Here is a 17155-nt window from a genome sequence, read left to right as displayed (position 1 = left end):
CAGTACACACGCGATAACGACGCGTTGATTCAAGCCGCAATTAGTAAGACGTATTAAATAGAATGAATGCGAAACGTTGAAAGGGCAAATTCGGCGTTAGGTCACGCGTTAGGTCAAGTCAAAAATTGGTAATATTGAGTAAAACTGCATGTTAAATGCTACAGGACTACGTGTTTGCTTGAATATCATGCAAATTAAACAATAACAGGTAAACCTAACACACGGATATCGTGTAGGCCCTACTGGATAATAATTTCAAAGTGATAAAGCTCAATAATTGTTTTGACAGTGGTCGTGCGCTCTACAGTTTCCATTGATGCGAAATTTAAGCAGAGTTTACGAAATATTGCGTTCGTTGCATCAAAAGTTTTAACGGTAATTTTTTTTCAAATGAGATTTTTCTACGTTGAACGCAGTTTTTTACCAGGATTACGTATTTGCTTTAATATCAAACAAGACAAATAATCGCTGCTACAAGTTAAAAGTTTTACGTTTGTTAGGGATTCCAGATGGATAGACTCGACAGATATTCGACACTTGTATGACACGCTTATAGAAAAGTGTTGTATGTTGTAAAATTTCTGTCTAATGTAGGGTTGCCTTACGTCCGGATTTCCCCGGACATGTCCGGAATTTTAGTGTTCAAACTGCGTCCGGGGGGAAATGCCAAAATATGCTTAAATGTCGGGAATTTTTTTAAATTGTTTGTTGCGTTACGGGTAATAGTTTCATTGTTACGGCATAAACGACAATACAGCGCTTTATTTGGGATACATGGATGAGTGGAGCTGGGCTAGTAGCTGAAGGCTTTATATCTTGGCCGATATTGCAAAATTTGGAACATGTATGAAACGATAAGAGCGTATATTCGCTGAAGAAAATTATAAAGCAGTAGAAAAATAACGCAACAAGAAGCCTGTTGCAGACCAAATGAGAACTGGCATTCGTGTATTGCAATACAACATTTCTTTGCTGTTTGTGTATGTATTTGTATAGTTTCGTGTTTATCCTTCTTTCACAAAAAAACAATGGCGGTAATGCACTTTGGTATTGGTAATATTCTAAAGTTGGTCAATCCAACTGAGATAAATTTGTTATATATTGCGCAGTATCAAATATAGCAACCCTATAGCCTAGAGATCACCAGAGGTCAAATCAGAGATGGCCCAATAGCCTAGTGAATTCAAGACACTATGTTCCAAAATCCGCTCCGGTATACAATGGATAGCCAAAGCATTGCCAGTGTGACGTCATATTAACAGACAATGTGTTCATATCTCATTTTAAAAACCGCTAGTGAAAAGAGTTTCCGGATTTCAGGCAACGAAAATATGGTAACCCTAGTCTAATGGTAATATGGTTGCAATATAACAGGTGCAGATCAAGTATTCTGTTTTGCTAATTACTGCATAAATGTTATAGTGTTTTTAGCTACACAAATAACTGCCCTTTCCAGACAAACAAATAAAATACCGGTCACAAGCATTCAGAAAATAGTTGCAGAACCCTGCCTTGTATGTTTTTAGATATAACCGCTCTAGAAGTTTTCAATCAAACTTTTGGCATTTTAACTGAATTGTATTGACAACACCATATTATTGCTGTAAAGAGAACAAAGAAAATAAATCAATTAAAAGGACATTCGATAATAGGGCATTATTTTCAACTATGTGTTGAATTTTATTTTCCTAATGTTAATACAATTTTGAGAATATTCGAAAATGACACGCAACGACACATTTTAACACATCTGAAAAGTTTTAGTCGCACACAAAAACGGCGTTTTCTGCCAAAATGAAGAGTTTTGTTTTGTTAGTTTACAAGCAAGCAAAATTACGCAATACATATTCAAAGGCACCAGTAGGTAGACTCCGACAGCCTAGTAAGCACGAACATGATTTTCAGTAGAAGACGTTCAAATAATTCGATGTTATAAGTTACACAGATTCTACACAAAAATTGTTATGCTTAGTTAACACTAATATGACTTTGTTAATACAATTTTGACGTATATTCGAAAATGACGCGCAACGACACATTTTAACACGTGTGAAAAGATTTAGTCGCACACAAAAACTGGCGTTTTTCTGCCAAAACGAATAAATTTGGGTTTGTTGATTTACAAGCTAGCAAAATCTACCCAATAAATGTCGAATAGCACCAGTAGGCTCCGACAGCCTCGTAAGTACCTGATTGACAGTAGATGACGTTCAAATAATTCGGTTAAAGTTACACAGAATTACACACAATATTGCTGTTATGCTTAGTTAACAGTTAACATCAATATGAATTTGTTAATACAATTTTTAAAAGATTTGAGAATAACGATTGAAAAGATTTAGTCGCACACAAAAACTGGCGTTTTTCTGCCAAAACCAACACATTTGGGTTTGTTAATTTACAAGCTAGCAAAAACTACCCAATACATATTTAATAGCTCCAGTATGTAGGCTCCGACAGCATATAAGAAGTACCTGATTTCAAGGAGAAGACGTTCAAATGATTCGATATTATAAGTTACACAGAACTACACAAAAGATTGCTGTTATGCTTAGTTAACAGTTAACATCAATATGGCTTTGTTAATACAATTTTGACGTATATTCGAAAATGACGCGGAACGACACATTTTAACACATCTGAAAAGATTTAGTCGCACACAAAAACTGGCGTTTTTCTGCCAAAACGAATAAATTTGGGTTTGTTAATTTACAAGCAAGCAAAAACTACCCAACACATATCCAATAGCACCAGTATGTAGACTCCGACAGCATATAAGAAGTACCTAATTTCAAGTAGAAGACGTTCAAATGATACGATGTTGTAACACAGAATTACACACAAGATTGATGTGATGCCCAGTTAACTTTAAACAAGTAGATAGGCTAAACATCAAGTAGTAGGGCATTACATTTTAGAGTTTCCAACGTGTTTTTATCATTTCCGCCAATTTCTCCGCAATCATGTAACAAGTTGCTTGTAGCGGACCGGTTACAATGTGTGGCATTACGGAGGCATCTGCCACTCTCAGATTCTTTACTCCGTAAACCCTATAAGACAAAACATGTGTTTTACTTTCAGTCAAATACATTTTTGGTATTTTTAAAACAACATACGGTGAATATTATTGAGATAGAATAACATATAAAAATACGCTAAAGCTATCCACAGTAGGTTTGCTTTGATTGTAATTTTACCATTTTAACGGTCCTTAACGATTGATTACATTTATTGCGTTTTTTCTACATTTCTGTTATGATCATGGATGACGCCGCTTGAACCAAAATTTTTAACCTAGCAAACGCAATTTTCTGCGCTCCGAGCGAGTCTTTCTTGTAATTAGACTCATAATCAGTTGCAAAAAATTCTAGGCCCTTGATAAACAGCTGTTATAGCAAAATGCAATATAATTGTCAGTTAACAGTTATTAAAACCTTTCAGCGTTTATCTGTGAGGTTAGCTCGCGAATAGTAAACGTTGTCAACCTCCAAACTACAAGTTTTTCGAATTTTGACATTGTTTTATAAATAACACTTTCACGAATTTTGAACGTAAAGAAACGGTTTTTAGCGCTTTATTATAGTTTGCTTGGTTATGTGCAGTATCAAAGATGTGGAGTTAATGTGTTCTAAAATCATATGATAAACATCATTGTATCAATCAATGTGCTGATTTTGTTTGTGTTTTTTAAATACACCAAATGTGTATGGGGCGATTATTTTTTGACCCAAAATTAGAAAATTGGACAAAAAAAATTGACTTTAAAATATTTTTTTAACAAATTTGCACACAAGAAAAAAATACATTGATTTATTTAAAGAATAAATCAATGTATATTTATTGTTTAAATTTTAAATAATTGAATGTTTCATGAATGGCTGCATTATTGCCGTGGCGGTATTAGTCAGTAGCTTTTTTGGTGTTTTGCTGATTATCGCTGCAACGCACATTAGTTAATTTTTGGGTGTTATGTGTAAAACTCTTGGTTATGCTGAAGTTTTATTTTTAGCATTTTAAAAAGTCCAATAGCTCCAAAAATACATTATTAAAAAAAAACGAGACGCTGGTGAATTAAAAAATCCGGTGTAAACATTCGTGTAGCAGATCTTTCGAACGATACCAAACATGACTCGGTGAATATTGAGGCTATGCGCCTTTATCGTCGATAACCGATACTAATATTCATAAGAGATCGCGGTAATTTTTAACGCCTGTCACTTGCACTATTCGAACTGCAATCGAACGAAATTTTATCAAAACTCTTCTAGAAACCTTAAAATGCCATAGCAAAAAAAGTTAAAAGCAATAATGTTAAAAATATTTCATATATATTTAATACAACATTTAATATGTGTAATACCGCAAATTTTCAGTACACTAACATCCGACCGAAATAGGCACAAATATCAATTTACACAGGTAGAGACAAAATAATTCGTGTAGCCCTTGATTAAACCTTTCGAACGATCCCACACATGGCTCGGTGAATATTAAGGCCATGCGCTTTCATCTTCGATAACCGATACTAGTATTCATAAGTGATCGCGGTAATTTTTTAACGCCTGTCACTTGCACAACTCGAACTGCAATCGAACGAAATTTTATCAAGACTCATCTAGAAACCTTAATTTGCCATAGAAAAAAAGTTAAAAAGGCACTTCTACAAACCTTATAATGTAATCGAAAGAAAAAAATTAAAAAGGTTAGTGTTGAACATATTTTATATTCAACATTTAATATGCGTAATATCGCGAATTTCCATCGGACCAATATAGGCCCCAAATATAAAGTTACACACCAAGAGACTAAATAAATAGGTTTGTAGAACTGTCTTGATAAAATTTCGTTCGAATTGGGCATTTGACAGGCAAAATTACCGCGATCGCTTATGAATATTAATATCGGTTATTGACGATGAAAGCACATGGCCTCAATATTCACCGATTGACATGGTTGAAACAGTTGATCAAGCGCTACACGAATGTTTTATTCTCTTGGTGCGTAAATGATTTTTTCTTGGAAATTGTGGCGAATATTAATATTAAATAATAAGTTTTAATTTTTTTAATTAGGTAAAGATATATTCTTAAATCTTCGTGGTGAATTCAAGACAAATATTTTGCCGCTATAATTTATTCGGAATTTTGTCTGCTTGCCAGCTTCTGGTCTCTTGAAGGACGAACAAATCAAGAACAAAATTATACACTAATAGGGTAGCTTTTTACTGTTCTACACAAGTTAATTTACCAAATCACAATTCAAAACAAAGCACAGATTTTTTACCTTAATTCAGGATCGACAACAGACATTTTATTTTTTCCCATACTTGCTGTGCAGCAAGGATGAAAACCAGTAAACGTTTCATGTCGGACAATGCATTCGTATTTGGCGTTGCTGCAAATATATGACAAAAATTAAAGGCTACACTAGAAACCTTCATGGAAACCATTCGAAATCAAAGGGCCCATTAAAGACTTCTATACAAGCAAAGTAAACCTGGTATAAAACGTACAGGGACCGTTGCCAACAACGGAGCTACACAGGTACAGTGGAAAAGCCAACTAATAATTAAACCAGCACCGTTTTTAGGAAAATAATTTCGTACTTCTAACTTTATTAAAGTGACAGCCTTGCTTAACGCTAGATTTTATAGCCTTGCTCTGCCTGCACTGAAATCTATGGTGGACAGAATTTTGATAAGCTTTCCGGAGGCAACCAGTATATCGTTGATGTGCCTGCTACTGTTGTTGTTCAATATTTTTTAGGGACCAGGACATATTCTCACATGTGTACCAATGGTTTAGATTGATCCCCTTTATTGGCGGCTTTTACAATTTTAAGTTGCTTTTACAATTTGAAATTTCAAATTCAATTAAATAGTTAACTAACAGAAGAATTTTAAAAGGCTAGGATAACCTAGACAATTTGTTCAGCCATGTAAGAATTACAATGAATCTCAGAAATACTTATTTATCTATTTAAATTAAACAAAGTTATTTTAAACCATGATTAAAAACCAAAGTTCAAAATCTTTATTGTAAAGTTTTCATGGCTTATACTATAAACAATTTCATCTTAGAGTTAAATAAACATAACAACTCACCCTTCAAGGGAACTACATTCTTTGTAGAACATAACTTTGGTAATGTTTTTCTTTTGAAAAGTATCGGTGTTAGAAATCTTGTTTACCAGTTTTAATCCTTAAAATGTAACAGCCATTTAATATTTTGTTTATATATTTGCAAAATTTAATGTAACAAAATATCCCTTCATGTGGCCTAAATAAGTAATAATATACACACATATTGCTTGTTGTCTACAAAGTTATGGCAGGACTGTAATAAACTTTTTGACCTTCTATTATGTGTTTCATGTCATCAGGATGATTTAAGTAGTTTGGATCAATGATTGGACTGCTCATTGGGTCAGAGGAATTCAGGCGTACCAATCCACTACTTTTGGGATGAGACAAAAGAGTTACAATAAAAAAAGAAAACATCACTCCATCACGGTTGCTTGTAGCCTCTCTGTATGCGTCTTCATAATTCTGTTAATTAAATTTTAAGAAAATGTAAAAAACAGCATCAAAATATAATAGCGACCAAAAAAGCTCTAAAAAACAATTTTAGAGTAAAATCAGTACAATACATACATTAAGTTTAAGTTGTCAGTATTATCACCTCAGGTTTAAGGTTTCCAGCAATACTGTAGAGATTTTTAAAAGCTGATTCATCGACTTCCAAACCACCAAAGTAAAGCTGGAATTGTGGTAGTGTACTAATTTGCAAAACCGAATTGTTTAATGCATATCACAAAATGAAAACTGTAAGCAATTTAAAAGACTACCTGTTTTTATGTTTTATGGTTGCAACAGAATCTGTTATACTGGCCGACAATGGTCCCCATCCATTTAATAAGTAATCCATTGTAGATCTTAAAACCTAAAAAAGAAATACTTTACATTGGCTAAAGGTTTGACTGTTTTTTTATGAAAATACTATTAATGTACTTGTTTTATTTAAAGAGAAAAGTAAGTGTTTGTTTTATTGTTTTTTTCAATATATAACTTACAGTTTTTAAATTAATCACTTCTTTTGACATAACAGGTGAATAAAAATAGCTAGGGACCATGATATGGTCTGCTAGATTTGAGCCAACTCCTGGCAAGTCTGATACAACGGGGATCTGCAAATAAAAAAAATTATATATGAACTCATTCTATTCTTAAAACACACAAGTTTTAAATAGAAAAATTATTCATTGCATATTTTGCAAATGATTATGTATTGTATATTTTTGCAAAATCATGTATGAGTCAAGTAACCTGTACCTTGTTCTCTTTGAGGTGGTCTTGGGGCCCAATACCAGATAGCATAAGAATGTGCGGATTTCCAATTGAGCCAGCAGATAGGATCACTTCTTTCCTGGCCCTGATGATGCTCCGGCTTCCAGCCCTCTCAACCTCCACACCAATTGCGGACTTGGACTCATCAAATAAGACCCGAATCACTTTGGTCTTTACAACAATGTGAAGAAATTCCTGTCTGAAAGGATTTTACTTTCATCTTATCTTTATTTAAGTTATTCAAAAAACTACACAAATATCACTGGCAATTTTTTTTTTCATTTTTTGTTGCTTTACATTTCAACCGATCCTTGATAAATTTTTGTCCTAATTCCATATCTGAAGTCGTTTTTAGTCTACATGATCTAGTTTTCATGCAAATTAAAAAATTCAAATTTTTATAAAAGCAGATTAGTAAATGCTTATACAAATTTATACATAATTAACCCTTTGCAAATTATATTCGATTGCAAACTAGCTAGCCATCAGTAAAATCGGAGTGTTAATATGACATGCTTATAAGGCTGAGCAGCATGCTATTATGTCGATATAAGTATCTTGGAGGTACACTGAGTTTGTGCTATCAAGTAAGGCCACCAGAAAGAAGAGAAAGTACAAATATGTCATTCTTCTAGTAGAAATGGATGTAAAAATAAGCCTCATGTTTTCTATTATGTATGTTGATGCTATACACTTCTTCGCCAAAGGGGTAACTTACATTGTTTGTAAGAAGTGCCTATTAAGCCTATTTTAAACCCTTGAGACCAAGACAAAAATATTTGCCTTGTATCAAGTGTCATAACTGTGAGGAAATGCTTTTGAGCTGGATGGAATTCCCATAGTTTGGTGGGAAGTTTTCAGTGAGTGCCATACTAATACTCTTAATAATGGTCATAGCAATTTTTACTATTAAATGATCACAGGTTAAAGCTTAATGGCTTCTTACATTATTTTTACCAATCGAAAATTTGGCAGAGTTTGCAAAATATTGCATTAATTGCAGTTGTAATTGATTTATATTGCCGGGGGAATGTGAGTAACCCTTTACTAATTAAAATTAAACTGGTAAATACTCTATTTAACCTGAGCAATGCCGTGTTAGAGTTAAACTGGGTAATACTACATTTAACCTGGGCAAGGCTGGGTATTTTGTATAGTTTAACATATTGGTGTTTCTGTTTTTTTAAATATACCTGGAATAGGCAACAGGACGCAAATAGGCAGTTGCAGAATTTTGTCTGTAGCCATCTTTCACTGATTGTTGAAAGTGTGAAAAACCCTCCATGGTAGCTCCATTGTAGTCTTGGTTTATCTTAAAACCTTAAAAACAATTTATTTATAATGATGAAACAGTATACTAAAATAAAAATGATGGTAAGGGAAACCTAAAAATTTCATTACATTTGACATCAACCCTGTGGTACACAAATTTTTTTAAGTTTAGTACTAGCTTTCCCTCTAAGGGATTTACCATTTGCATATCTGAAAAAAAAAAAATTTGTACAGGAGCTAAATGTTAGTGCGCAAGTTGCCCAACTATTCAACGTTAAATTTCCCCAATGGGTTTGCATTGGCAGACCTTAAATGTCAATTGTCAAGGTCAGCAACAGATGTCACCACTACTTTCTAGCCATCCAATTTTATAGTTTGCACAACCTCAAGATCTATTAGTGCATTGCCACGACCTCAAGGTCTAACAGTCAAGACTTTTCTGCCCTTGGATGCCCTAATTGTTAGACCTTTTTGCTTAGAAATGTACTAATTTCTTACGGATCTGGTGTTATGTAACCTGGGCAACAGAGCTGCATAGCAATTTTTTCATTTTAGGTTTCATGCAAGGCGGTTTTCCTAAAAAAGGGTTAATTTCTTTCAAGACAACATTTTATTAGGCCTCAGCATCAGTATAGTTAGTCCTACACATTTTTATATATATTAAACAACTACATAAACGTTCACCAAGTTCTTCTCCAGCTTTCATGAAAACTTCTGACGCAGGAACAGTGTAAGTTCGCCTTACTGAAATTTTACCCCCATTTCCATGATAAGGACTATCCTGTAGGTCAGGAATGTTTTGATAATTCTCTGACTTTTTGAAATATGGAAGCACATCATCGTATCCCCAACCTTCAGCTCCAGAACTCTTCCATGACTGATAATCCTCTTTGCAACCCCGAGCAAATATCATATAATTTAGAGAACTGGTTCCTCCAAGAATTTTTCCTCTTGGCCATCGGATTTGCTGAATTTACGTCAGTTTTACAAAATAAACATGTTTTATTGTTTTTATTATTTATTTTAGGTCATAGCAAATTTTGTGTTGATTAAAAGTTTATTACTTATCTTTTACAAACAAATAACGATAAGTACTCAAAATAAAAGCATTTAGTGTTTTGACCACGTTTTTTAACAAGTCACTATTTTATATGACACAAGAGAAATCAATTTTGCAGAGAAATAAATAATTAACAAATTCCACATAAAAAAGTACCGTTGTTATTGAAACATTTATGCACAAATGTGTCAAGTTGCAATCTAGTCCTTGAGAAATCCTACTGACCAGCAATAATGGCACACATAACATAGCACACCGGAATAAAAGATCCCTTTGTTATAATGAAGGTTGTTCAAATGAACAGGGGGCAGCAGACAATAGTGATTTGGTTGTTTCTTAACTTGCTCTCCTCTATGCCTATGTTGGTCAGTTGGCAGAGTAAAGTTTCCGGAATAGCAAAGAGTTTGAGTTTGAAACTTTCTGCAGGCTGGCGTTTAATTTAAAAAGACTTAAAAATGTATCTTACATTGTTCAACATATTTTTACATGCATCTTTTTGTGGTTCAATAACATATTGCCAATCCCTTGATGTACCAGGGCTCAATTGACCCAACAATGGTACGCTTGTTAGAGGATCAAAGTAATCTTCATCTCCAGCCTCTAATACAAGGACCCTGTTACATAATTACATACTTTCAAACAATCGTTACATTATAGTCTGACAAAAAATACATAGAAACTTTTTTCTAAATATATAACTAAATGTTTACTTTAAGCAGATTGTTAAGCACACAGTTTTACTAGGTTTTAATATTTTGATGGAAATGTGCAAGTAACAACATAAAATAAAACTCTACCATTCAATACATTTGGAATCTCCTTAAGACATAAACACCTAAAAAGTAAATGACGCAATGCACATGATTGAAGAGTGCAGAGAAGTTTTGGTGAGCAGATTTTAATGTTTTTGAATATGCAAATTCAACATATATCAGAATCTAAAACCAGTTATTCTTCTGCTTGTTAGATACAATTCAGGTCCAGTGTTTCTGTTTGGATTGGAGAGGGTTTTTAAATTTATAGACAATTTTTACAAAACATTGTCCTTAGTTGTAAAATAGATATGTCAAACATAAAATACCTATTGCGGGACTCAAAGCCTCTTTAACTCTTGACTCGACTAACATGAATTATTTTCAGCAATCTTTTATACACCCTTTTGTAATAAGTATTGCAACAAATAGAAACGTATCAATGCAAAAACACTTAAGCCCAACAAGTCAAAGAAAAATTTATTTAAATCTTACAGGTACGTCACAAGATTTATATTAGGCTCTTGTGTCCCACATTTACTCTGTGTTTGACATTACTATTTAAAAGAGTCAATGTTTACATTTATTTATTTCAGTAATTAATATCAATAAAACCTCCTAATAATAGGTTTACTTCGTGTCTTGTTCACTCAGTCGGCCAGCAACTGCAGATCCAGATGTACCTCCGCCAACTAAAAAAACAGCATTACACTTTAAGGACATTACTCCCAGTTGGTCAATAAGTGATATTGTAGAGTGACCTCTTAAAAACAACCTCAACCTGTATGAAGGTTATTGATCTGATCTAGAAATGCTGATATTTATATTAAAAACTTGTTTTTAGAATATTAGTTATTTTTTTTACATTTTTTTTAAATTTAAATATATTTCTTTAATTTGTCATTTTTACTTCTATATGTTGTAATGATTTGTGCTCTGTACGTTATACGCAAATTATGTATTTTGATCTCGTGGTACGGTCGTTTAAGTTGTATCAGTTGAACTAGGTGCACCACTAATCCACTACCATAGATTTGGAATTTCTGTTTCCATTTTTTTTTTCTTGCATTATATTTTGGTGTGATCATGCTCTTATAACAATGACATACAAATATATTTACCATCTAACTAACTGATTTCTCTGATTTGCAAGTGTTGTACTTGGTTAAATATTATTGATTCTACTTTGTACAGCTCTACTCAGAAAAGCAAACTTGAACAAAATAGAAATTATTTCCATTAAAACATAATATGAAACAATTGTCTACAGAACATACCAACAATAAAATCATACTCTTCATCAAATGTATCTCTGGCAATTGAGCGATGTCTCTTAAAGATCAAGAGCAACAAGAAACTCAAAATCGCTATATAAACTGCTTGTTTAAACATTTTTAGCAAATAACATTCTATTAAACTTCGCTAAAAATAAATTAAAAAAATTAAATTTACATAATTAAAAAGATAACAAATTGAAAAAAGACAACAAAACATTATCATATAAATGTTAGATATAATTCAAATGTTTTGTTTATACTCAACAATTTGGTCTTGTTGATGTGCCTAAGCTATCAACTAAACATTTTCAAGATTTTTGCATAACCCCAACCAAAGTGATTAGATTTGTGTTCCACTGGTGGTCAGTGAAACAAAAACAAATGGCTGACAACGACAAGACACTAATGTAGTACTTCATACACCAATGTTTTTTTAAAACCAAGTTCCTAATAGGTTAGAATTTTAATTTTATAGGCCAAATTTGTTATTTTAAGTCAAAAAAATATTCACCTTAATTTTCATGCTTTTTAAGTTTGAAAGGGGCGGTGTTGGGCTATTTTGATCGCCTAGGTTATTTAAATCAATGTATTTCTAACAGGTCAAAATAAATTATTTTCAGGTCAAAATTTTAATTTTTTTGGTCAAAAAATATTCGCCTTAATCATTAGTATCGGATATTAGATAAATGGAAAGTAATGCAACATTTAAAATTAACGGCAACAAGTCTTAAATGTAACATTTCATTTTAAACTTTTTTTTATCTAATTTGACTACAATATTGCCTTTAAGATTCAAAATAAATTATACCTGTACACCTAAAAAATCAATTGGGTCCATAAGATGATAATTTTTTTTAATGGAGTCTGTTACTAAAAAAGGTTGGGAACCCCTGTCTTAGGTCAAGCTATAAACACAGCAACTACAGAACAGTGACTAAAAAATTCCTGTGATTTTAACCTGTTGTAATTGTTAAAACTTTCTTTTGTATAATTGCTAGTTGCAACTGTCTTGCTTCCTCTGGATATAATTTAACTTACATAATGACACCTGGTATGTATTAATTGAACATAAAATTATGTTACTGGAGTAGGTAGATTTAGTGATTTTTTCAATTATTTATTTCTCAAATATATACAAATATAATTACTTTGTTGCTATAAGTAGCATTTATCACACAGCATTTCTTTATGAACACCCTCTTCCAAGCCAAAATAGCCAAAACAAATGAATTAGTACTGGAGGATGTTTAGTAGGGCCAAGTAGCTTCCTTTTATTTTTAAACACAAGAATTAAATAAATATGACTAAAAAAAATTAAAAACAAAATAATGTTTATTATGTTAGATAGTTGGATTTTAGTGTGTTGAAAAGGTCAAATGTTTTTTTTTTAATTGTTTAAAATTAAATATGGTAGTTTAATCCTATTTTCCCCTAAAATTGTTGTATGTCACACAGACACTAGGTAAATTAAATTTTTATTATTTGCAATTAATTATATTTATTTTGATACATATATTTCTAGATTAATTGAATATATAGGAAATTATTTTAAAACAATAACATGATAAAGGAAATAAATATTAATCTTGGTTTACATAGGAAATGCAAAATAATAGAGGGCTACAAAATTTGTCAAAAGCTATTACATTACACAACTAGACCGTATAAGATAAGCCAAGGGGGAGTTAGTCAATCAATACATTTTTAGTAATGGTCCTATGGTCAGACTTGGACAACTAGATTTATTTTAGAAATTAGACAAACTAGATTTATTTTTAGAATTAGAATTAGCCGTATTTTGCTCTAATTTAATGAATTAGAAAACTAGAATTATCTAGTTGTCCAAGTCTGCCTATGGTAAAGACCATGCAAAATTAATTTAATATCTTAATTTTACTTTTTTTTCGTTTCCCCTTTAAAAAAACAATCCAACCCTCATTTGTTCAAGCCCGCAAAACCCCTTTGGTCACCAAATTAATATTGCACAATTCTTTTCATTGTTGATTCCACCCCTGAAAAAAATTCGGACAGAGACAAAGCAAACCGACCAAAAAATAATTTTAACAAACACAAGATGATGTCACAAAAATAAATTTTATGGCTATAACAAACAAAGAGCAAAAAATATAAAAAGTGGTAATTAATATTAGGAGCAGAACAGTATACAGCACTACATATTCAGTTAAATAATTAGCACCAAAAATATTGTTTGGGAAGAGCAATGGTTTTTGTCCCATAAAGCCCAAGATCTAATTTCTGGAAAAAAAAAAAATTATTTTTTAAATATTTAGAATCTAGAGACAGAATCATGACGGATAAAACTATATTACAGATAAAAACAACCCAGGAAAAATGTGCAGTTTTCAAACTACATAATTTATCTCATTTAATTAGTAAATAGCCATAGTTTAAGGATGTGGCATTTTTCAAGCTACTGTAAGATGAATGGTCAATCTGCATTCTATGGTACTTTAAAACGTGTTTGCAGGTCTGCAATCAAGGTCTTACGGGGTACCACTAATTTACGGAATGATGAATGGTCGGAATGCTCACTAATTTACGGAATGGTCGGAATGGAATGAATAGGGCCGAAACTAATTTGATGAATGGTTGAAACGGAATGAACTTTCAAAATAGAATGAACTGTCGGAATGGAATGAATGATGCTGTAGGAGCAGAATGAACTGTAGGAATGAAATAAACGAAGCTGTATGAACAGAATGAACTGTTGGAATGAAATGAACGAAGCTGTATGAACAGAATGAACTGTCGGAATGAAATGAACGAAGCTGTATGAACATAATTGGGTTAGGGTATCGGTTAGTGTTTGGGTGAGGGAGGGTCAAGTATTATTATATTTATATTCATTATTTACCAATAATACTTGACCCACCCTAACCCAAACGCTAACCCCACACCCTAACTCAAATAATTGTTCCTACACCCTAAACCCAAATAATTGTTATAAAGAATTGACAAAAATATAGTACAAGGCCCAGGTTGGAAAGTACAACAGGACTCAAAACCAAAACGTGCACATTGTGCGCACAATGTGCACTTGCGATATGTGCACGGTTCGGTGCACATTCCAAGGTGCACATTGTGCGCACATTGTGCACTTGTGATATGTACGCAAACCGAAATGTGCACATTGTGCGCACAATGTGCACTTGCGATATGTGACGATTAAGTGCACATTGTGCACTATCGCTCAATGTGCAACTTACAATGTATCAGTGAACGTTATACAGAAAAATAAATACCTTCATATTAAACGATTTTTCCGATGATGTTTTTGTATGGAAAAGATCAAGTAATACATGTTATCTTTCGTGCCATTCTTTTTATTATGATATATTTTTTATTTGAGTTCCACTTTTATGGATTTCCGATTATATGGAGTGGATTTATTATGCATGTTATTTTTCGATCGATTCTTTTTATAATTCTTTTTTTTTAATTGAGTCCCAATTGTATGGATTTTCGATTATATGGGTTAAATTTACCAAACAAATAAGTTAACAACTGGAGGTAACTAAACCTGCAAATTTAGCCTTAAAACCCGTAAAAGTATTTTTAAACGTTCATAATTTTTATCTACTCTGCTTATGTGGGCATGGTTATGACGTCATTGGGTATCGGATTGTGATACTTTTTGTTCGCGATATTGGTTATCGGAATAAAATGTCAAGTTTTGGGCACCCCTAACCCATTGCATGTTGATGGGACCTTTTAAACGTAAGGCAACACTTCTTGTATTTAAAGATCTATGTTTGACCATTTTTAATCTAATTCATGTGCACTATTGCATTTTAATTTTGTTAACTTAGAAAAAATTGGTTAGAATTAGTTGAACATTGAATAGCGATACGTCTGCTTAGATTGTTTGTGTTTGTTTTTAAATGATCAATGAATCCTAAAAATAGCTTTCGTAATTAGTGGCTCTATCGACCTCGTAATTAGTGGCTCTATCGAATTTAAAAAACTTCAACACAAAAGTTTATTTTATAAAACCAGAAAATTGAAGGCGTCACGGCACACATTTAGCACAAAAGCAATTAGGGAACAAAACAATACTCACTTCAGGGCGAAATCCCAATCGTAAGATATAAAGTTGGAAATGGTTGAATAGAAAAATTTTAAACGGAAAACTGCAGCAGCAATATTTGCGAAATACTTTAAGCAAGATTATAAACGAAATACTATCGATAGGTAGGTAATATGAAAATGCGACAGAAACAAATTAAGTATAACCTCAAATGACAAAGGAAAATGAAATTATAGTAAAGTAAATAAAAAATGAATAAAAAAGGAAAGGCTATCGAAATAAAAAAATTAAAAATCCATACACTAAAGAAAAGTTAAAGACGACCGTAAAAAAATGCTACAGAAACATAAAAAATATATAATGTTAGATTACAGAGAAAAATATAATTACTGAAAATAAAAAGTAAAGGCATAGGCCTACATTTATGCAACATCCAAAAAGGTAAAGAATGCTGAACTGTTACCGAATCACCGTTTTTTGTAAAATTTTAAGGACCAGAACCGGAACTGAACGGAATAATTTGAAAGAACATAAACCTTAACCGAAGCCCAACCTGTAAACAAAAGCGGTTCACTCCAGCATGACGTCACAACTTGTATTTTACAGAGTAAAGTTAACGCCATGTTCGTAATTTTATGACAAAAATATGAATATTGATTAAATAAAACGTTGATTTTTCATTTTTTCCATATATTATCAATCAGTTGCTGTTTTTTTAATACGTCACGTAACTTAGCTTAAATGACTTCACAATTCAAAAATTATTCTTGCCTCTAACCAACGAAATTGCAAACCGTGCTCAAAATGCGTCCGATTCTCTCGGTATCAACCCGACAAATGACAATGCAACACAACGCCATCCAAAACGCAACCGCACACAAAGTTGTCAGCAGCGCTAGAAAAACTGAGACTTCGAAATTCACACAAAGTCCTGTCCCTGAGGGAAAACCAAGTCGGTGGGTAGCTGACCCGAACGGCGATTCCCGCGGACAAACGCATTAGTCCGGAACAAAGGGTCTACAATAATTAAATTTGTGACAATCTGTCTATCTTCTGGTAAGTAAGAAAAGTACAAATCCTACATCTGCCTGTCTGTCTGTTTTTAAGTTCGATAATAATAATCGGCTGCCGGACAAATAGCGCCTTACCATCACACGCGGTGGATAAAGTGATCACGGAAAACAGAGTGTGCAACTTTTTAGCCACCTTTGCCGCACCGGCACATTAATAGCACATCAAATTCAAGTGAGGTGCACATTAGATGCAGATTTAGTGTACATTTGGCGCAAATATCGCAAGTGCACAATGTGCACCTTCAAATGTGCACTGAACCGTGCACATATCGCAAGTGCACATTGTGCGCACAATGTGCACCTTCGAATGCGGTGCACATATAACAAG

At 32.9% G+C, this 17155-nt stretch overlaps 1 protein-coding gene across 1 annotated transcript; it reads right to left on the bottom strand.

Annotated features, from left to right (window-relative positions):
* Window positions 1-1597: 1597 nt before the first annotated feature.
* Window positions 1598-11846, bottom strand: LOC146140639 (glucose dehydrogenase [FAD, quinone]-like). Its single transcript, XM_083392301.1, has 13 exons — window positions 11707-11846; window positions 11064-11121; window positions 10144-10291; window positions 9302-9584; window positions 8539-8665; window positions 7331-7544; window positions 7072-7185; window positions 6847-6941; window positions 6681-6777; window positions 6355-6547; window positions 6104-6200; window positions 5284-5394; window positions 1598-3050 (listed from the first exon to the last, which is right to left on the bottom strand). Exons 1-13 carry the CDS (start codon window positions 11819-11821, stop codon window positions 2915-2917), a joined length of 1788 nt encoding a protein of 595 aa, XP_083248427.1. The 5' UTR covers window positions 11822-11846; the 3' UTR covers window positions 1598-2914.
* Window positions 11847-17155: the final 5309 nt, after the last annotated feature.

Source organism: Ascidiella aspersa, chromosome 6, assembly GCF_963924565.1.
Source record: "Ascidiella aspersa chromosome 6, kaAscAspe10.2, whole genome shotgun sequence".
In the NCBI taxonomy this organism is placed as follows: Eukaryota; Metazoa; Chordata; class Ascidiacea; order Phlebobranchia; family Ascidiidae; genus Ascidiella; species Ascidiella aspersa.
This window is presented reverse-complemented; position numbering and strand designations above follow the sequence as displayed.

Bases quoted from the DNA above. Each gene is read 5' to 3' on its own strand.
- LOC146140639 (XM_083392301.1), bottom strand. From the start codon at position 11,821: ATGTTTAAACAAGCAGTTTATATAGCGATTTTGAGTTTCTTGTTGCTC. The intron at 9,585-10,143 runs GTAAGATACATT...ACGTAAATTCAG, and splicing joins GTAAAAATATGTTGAACAAT to CAAATCCGATGGCCAAGAGG. The intron at 7,186-7,330 runs GTACAGGTTACT...TTTTATTTGCAG, and splicing joins ACCACCTCAAAGAGAACAAG to ATCCCCGTTGTATCAGACTT.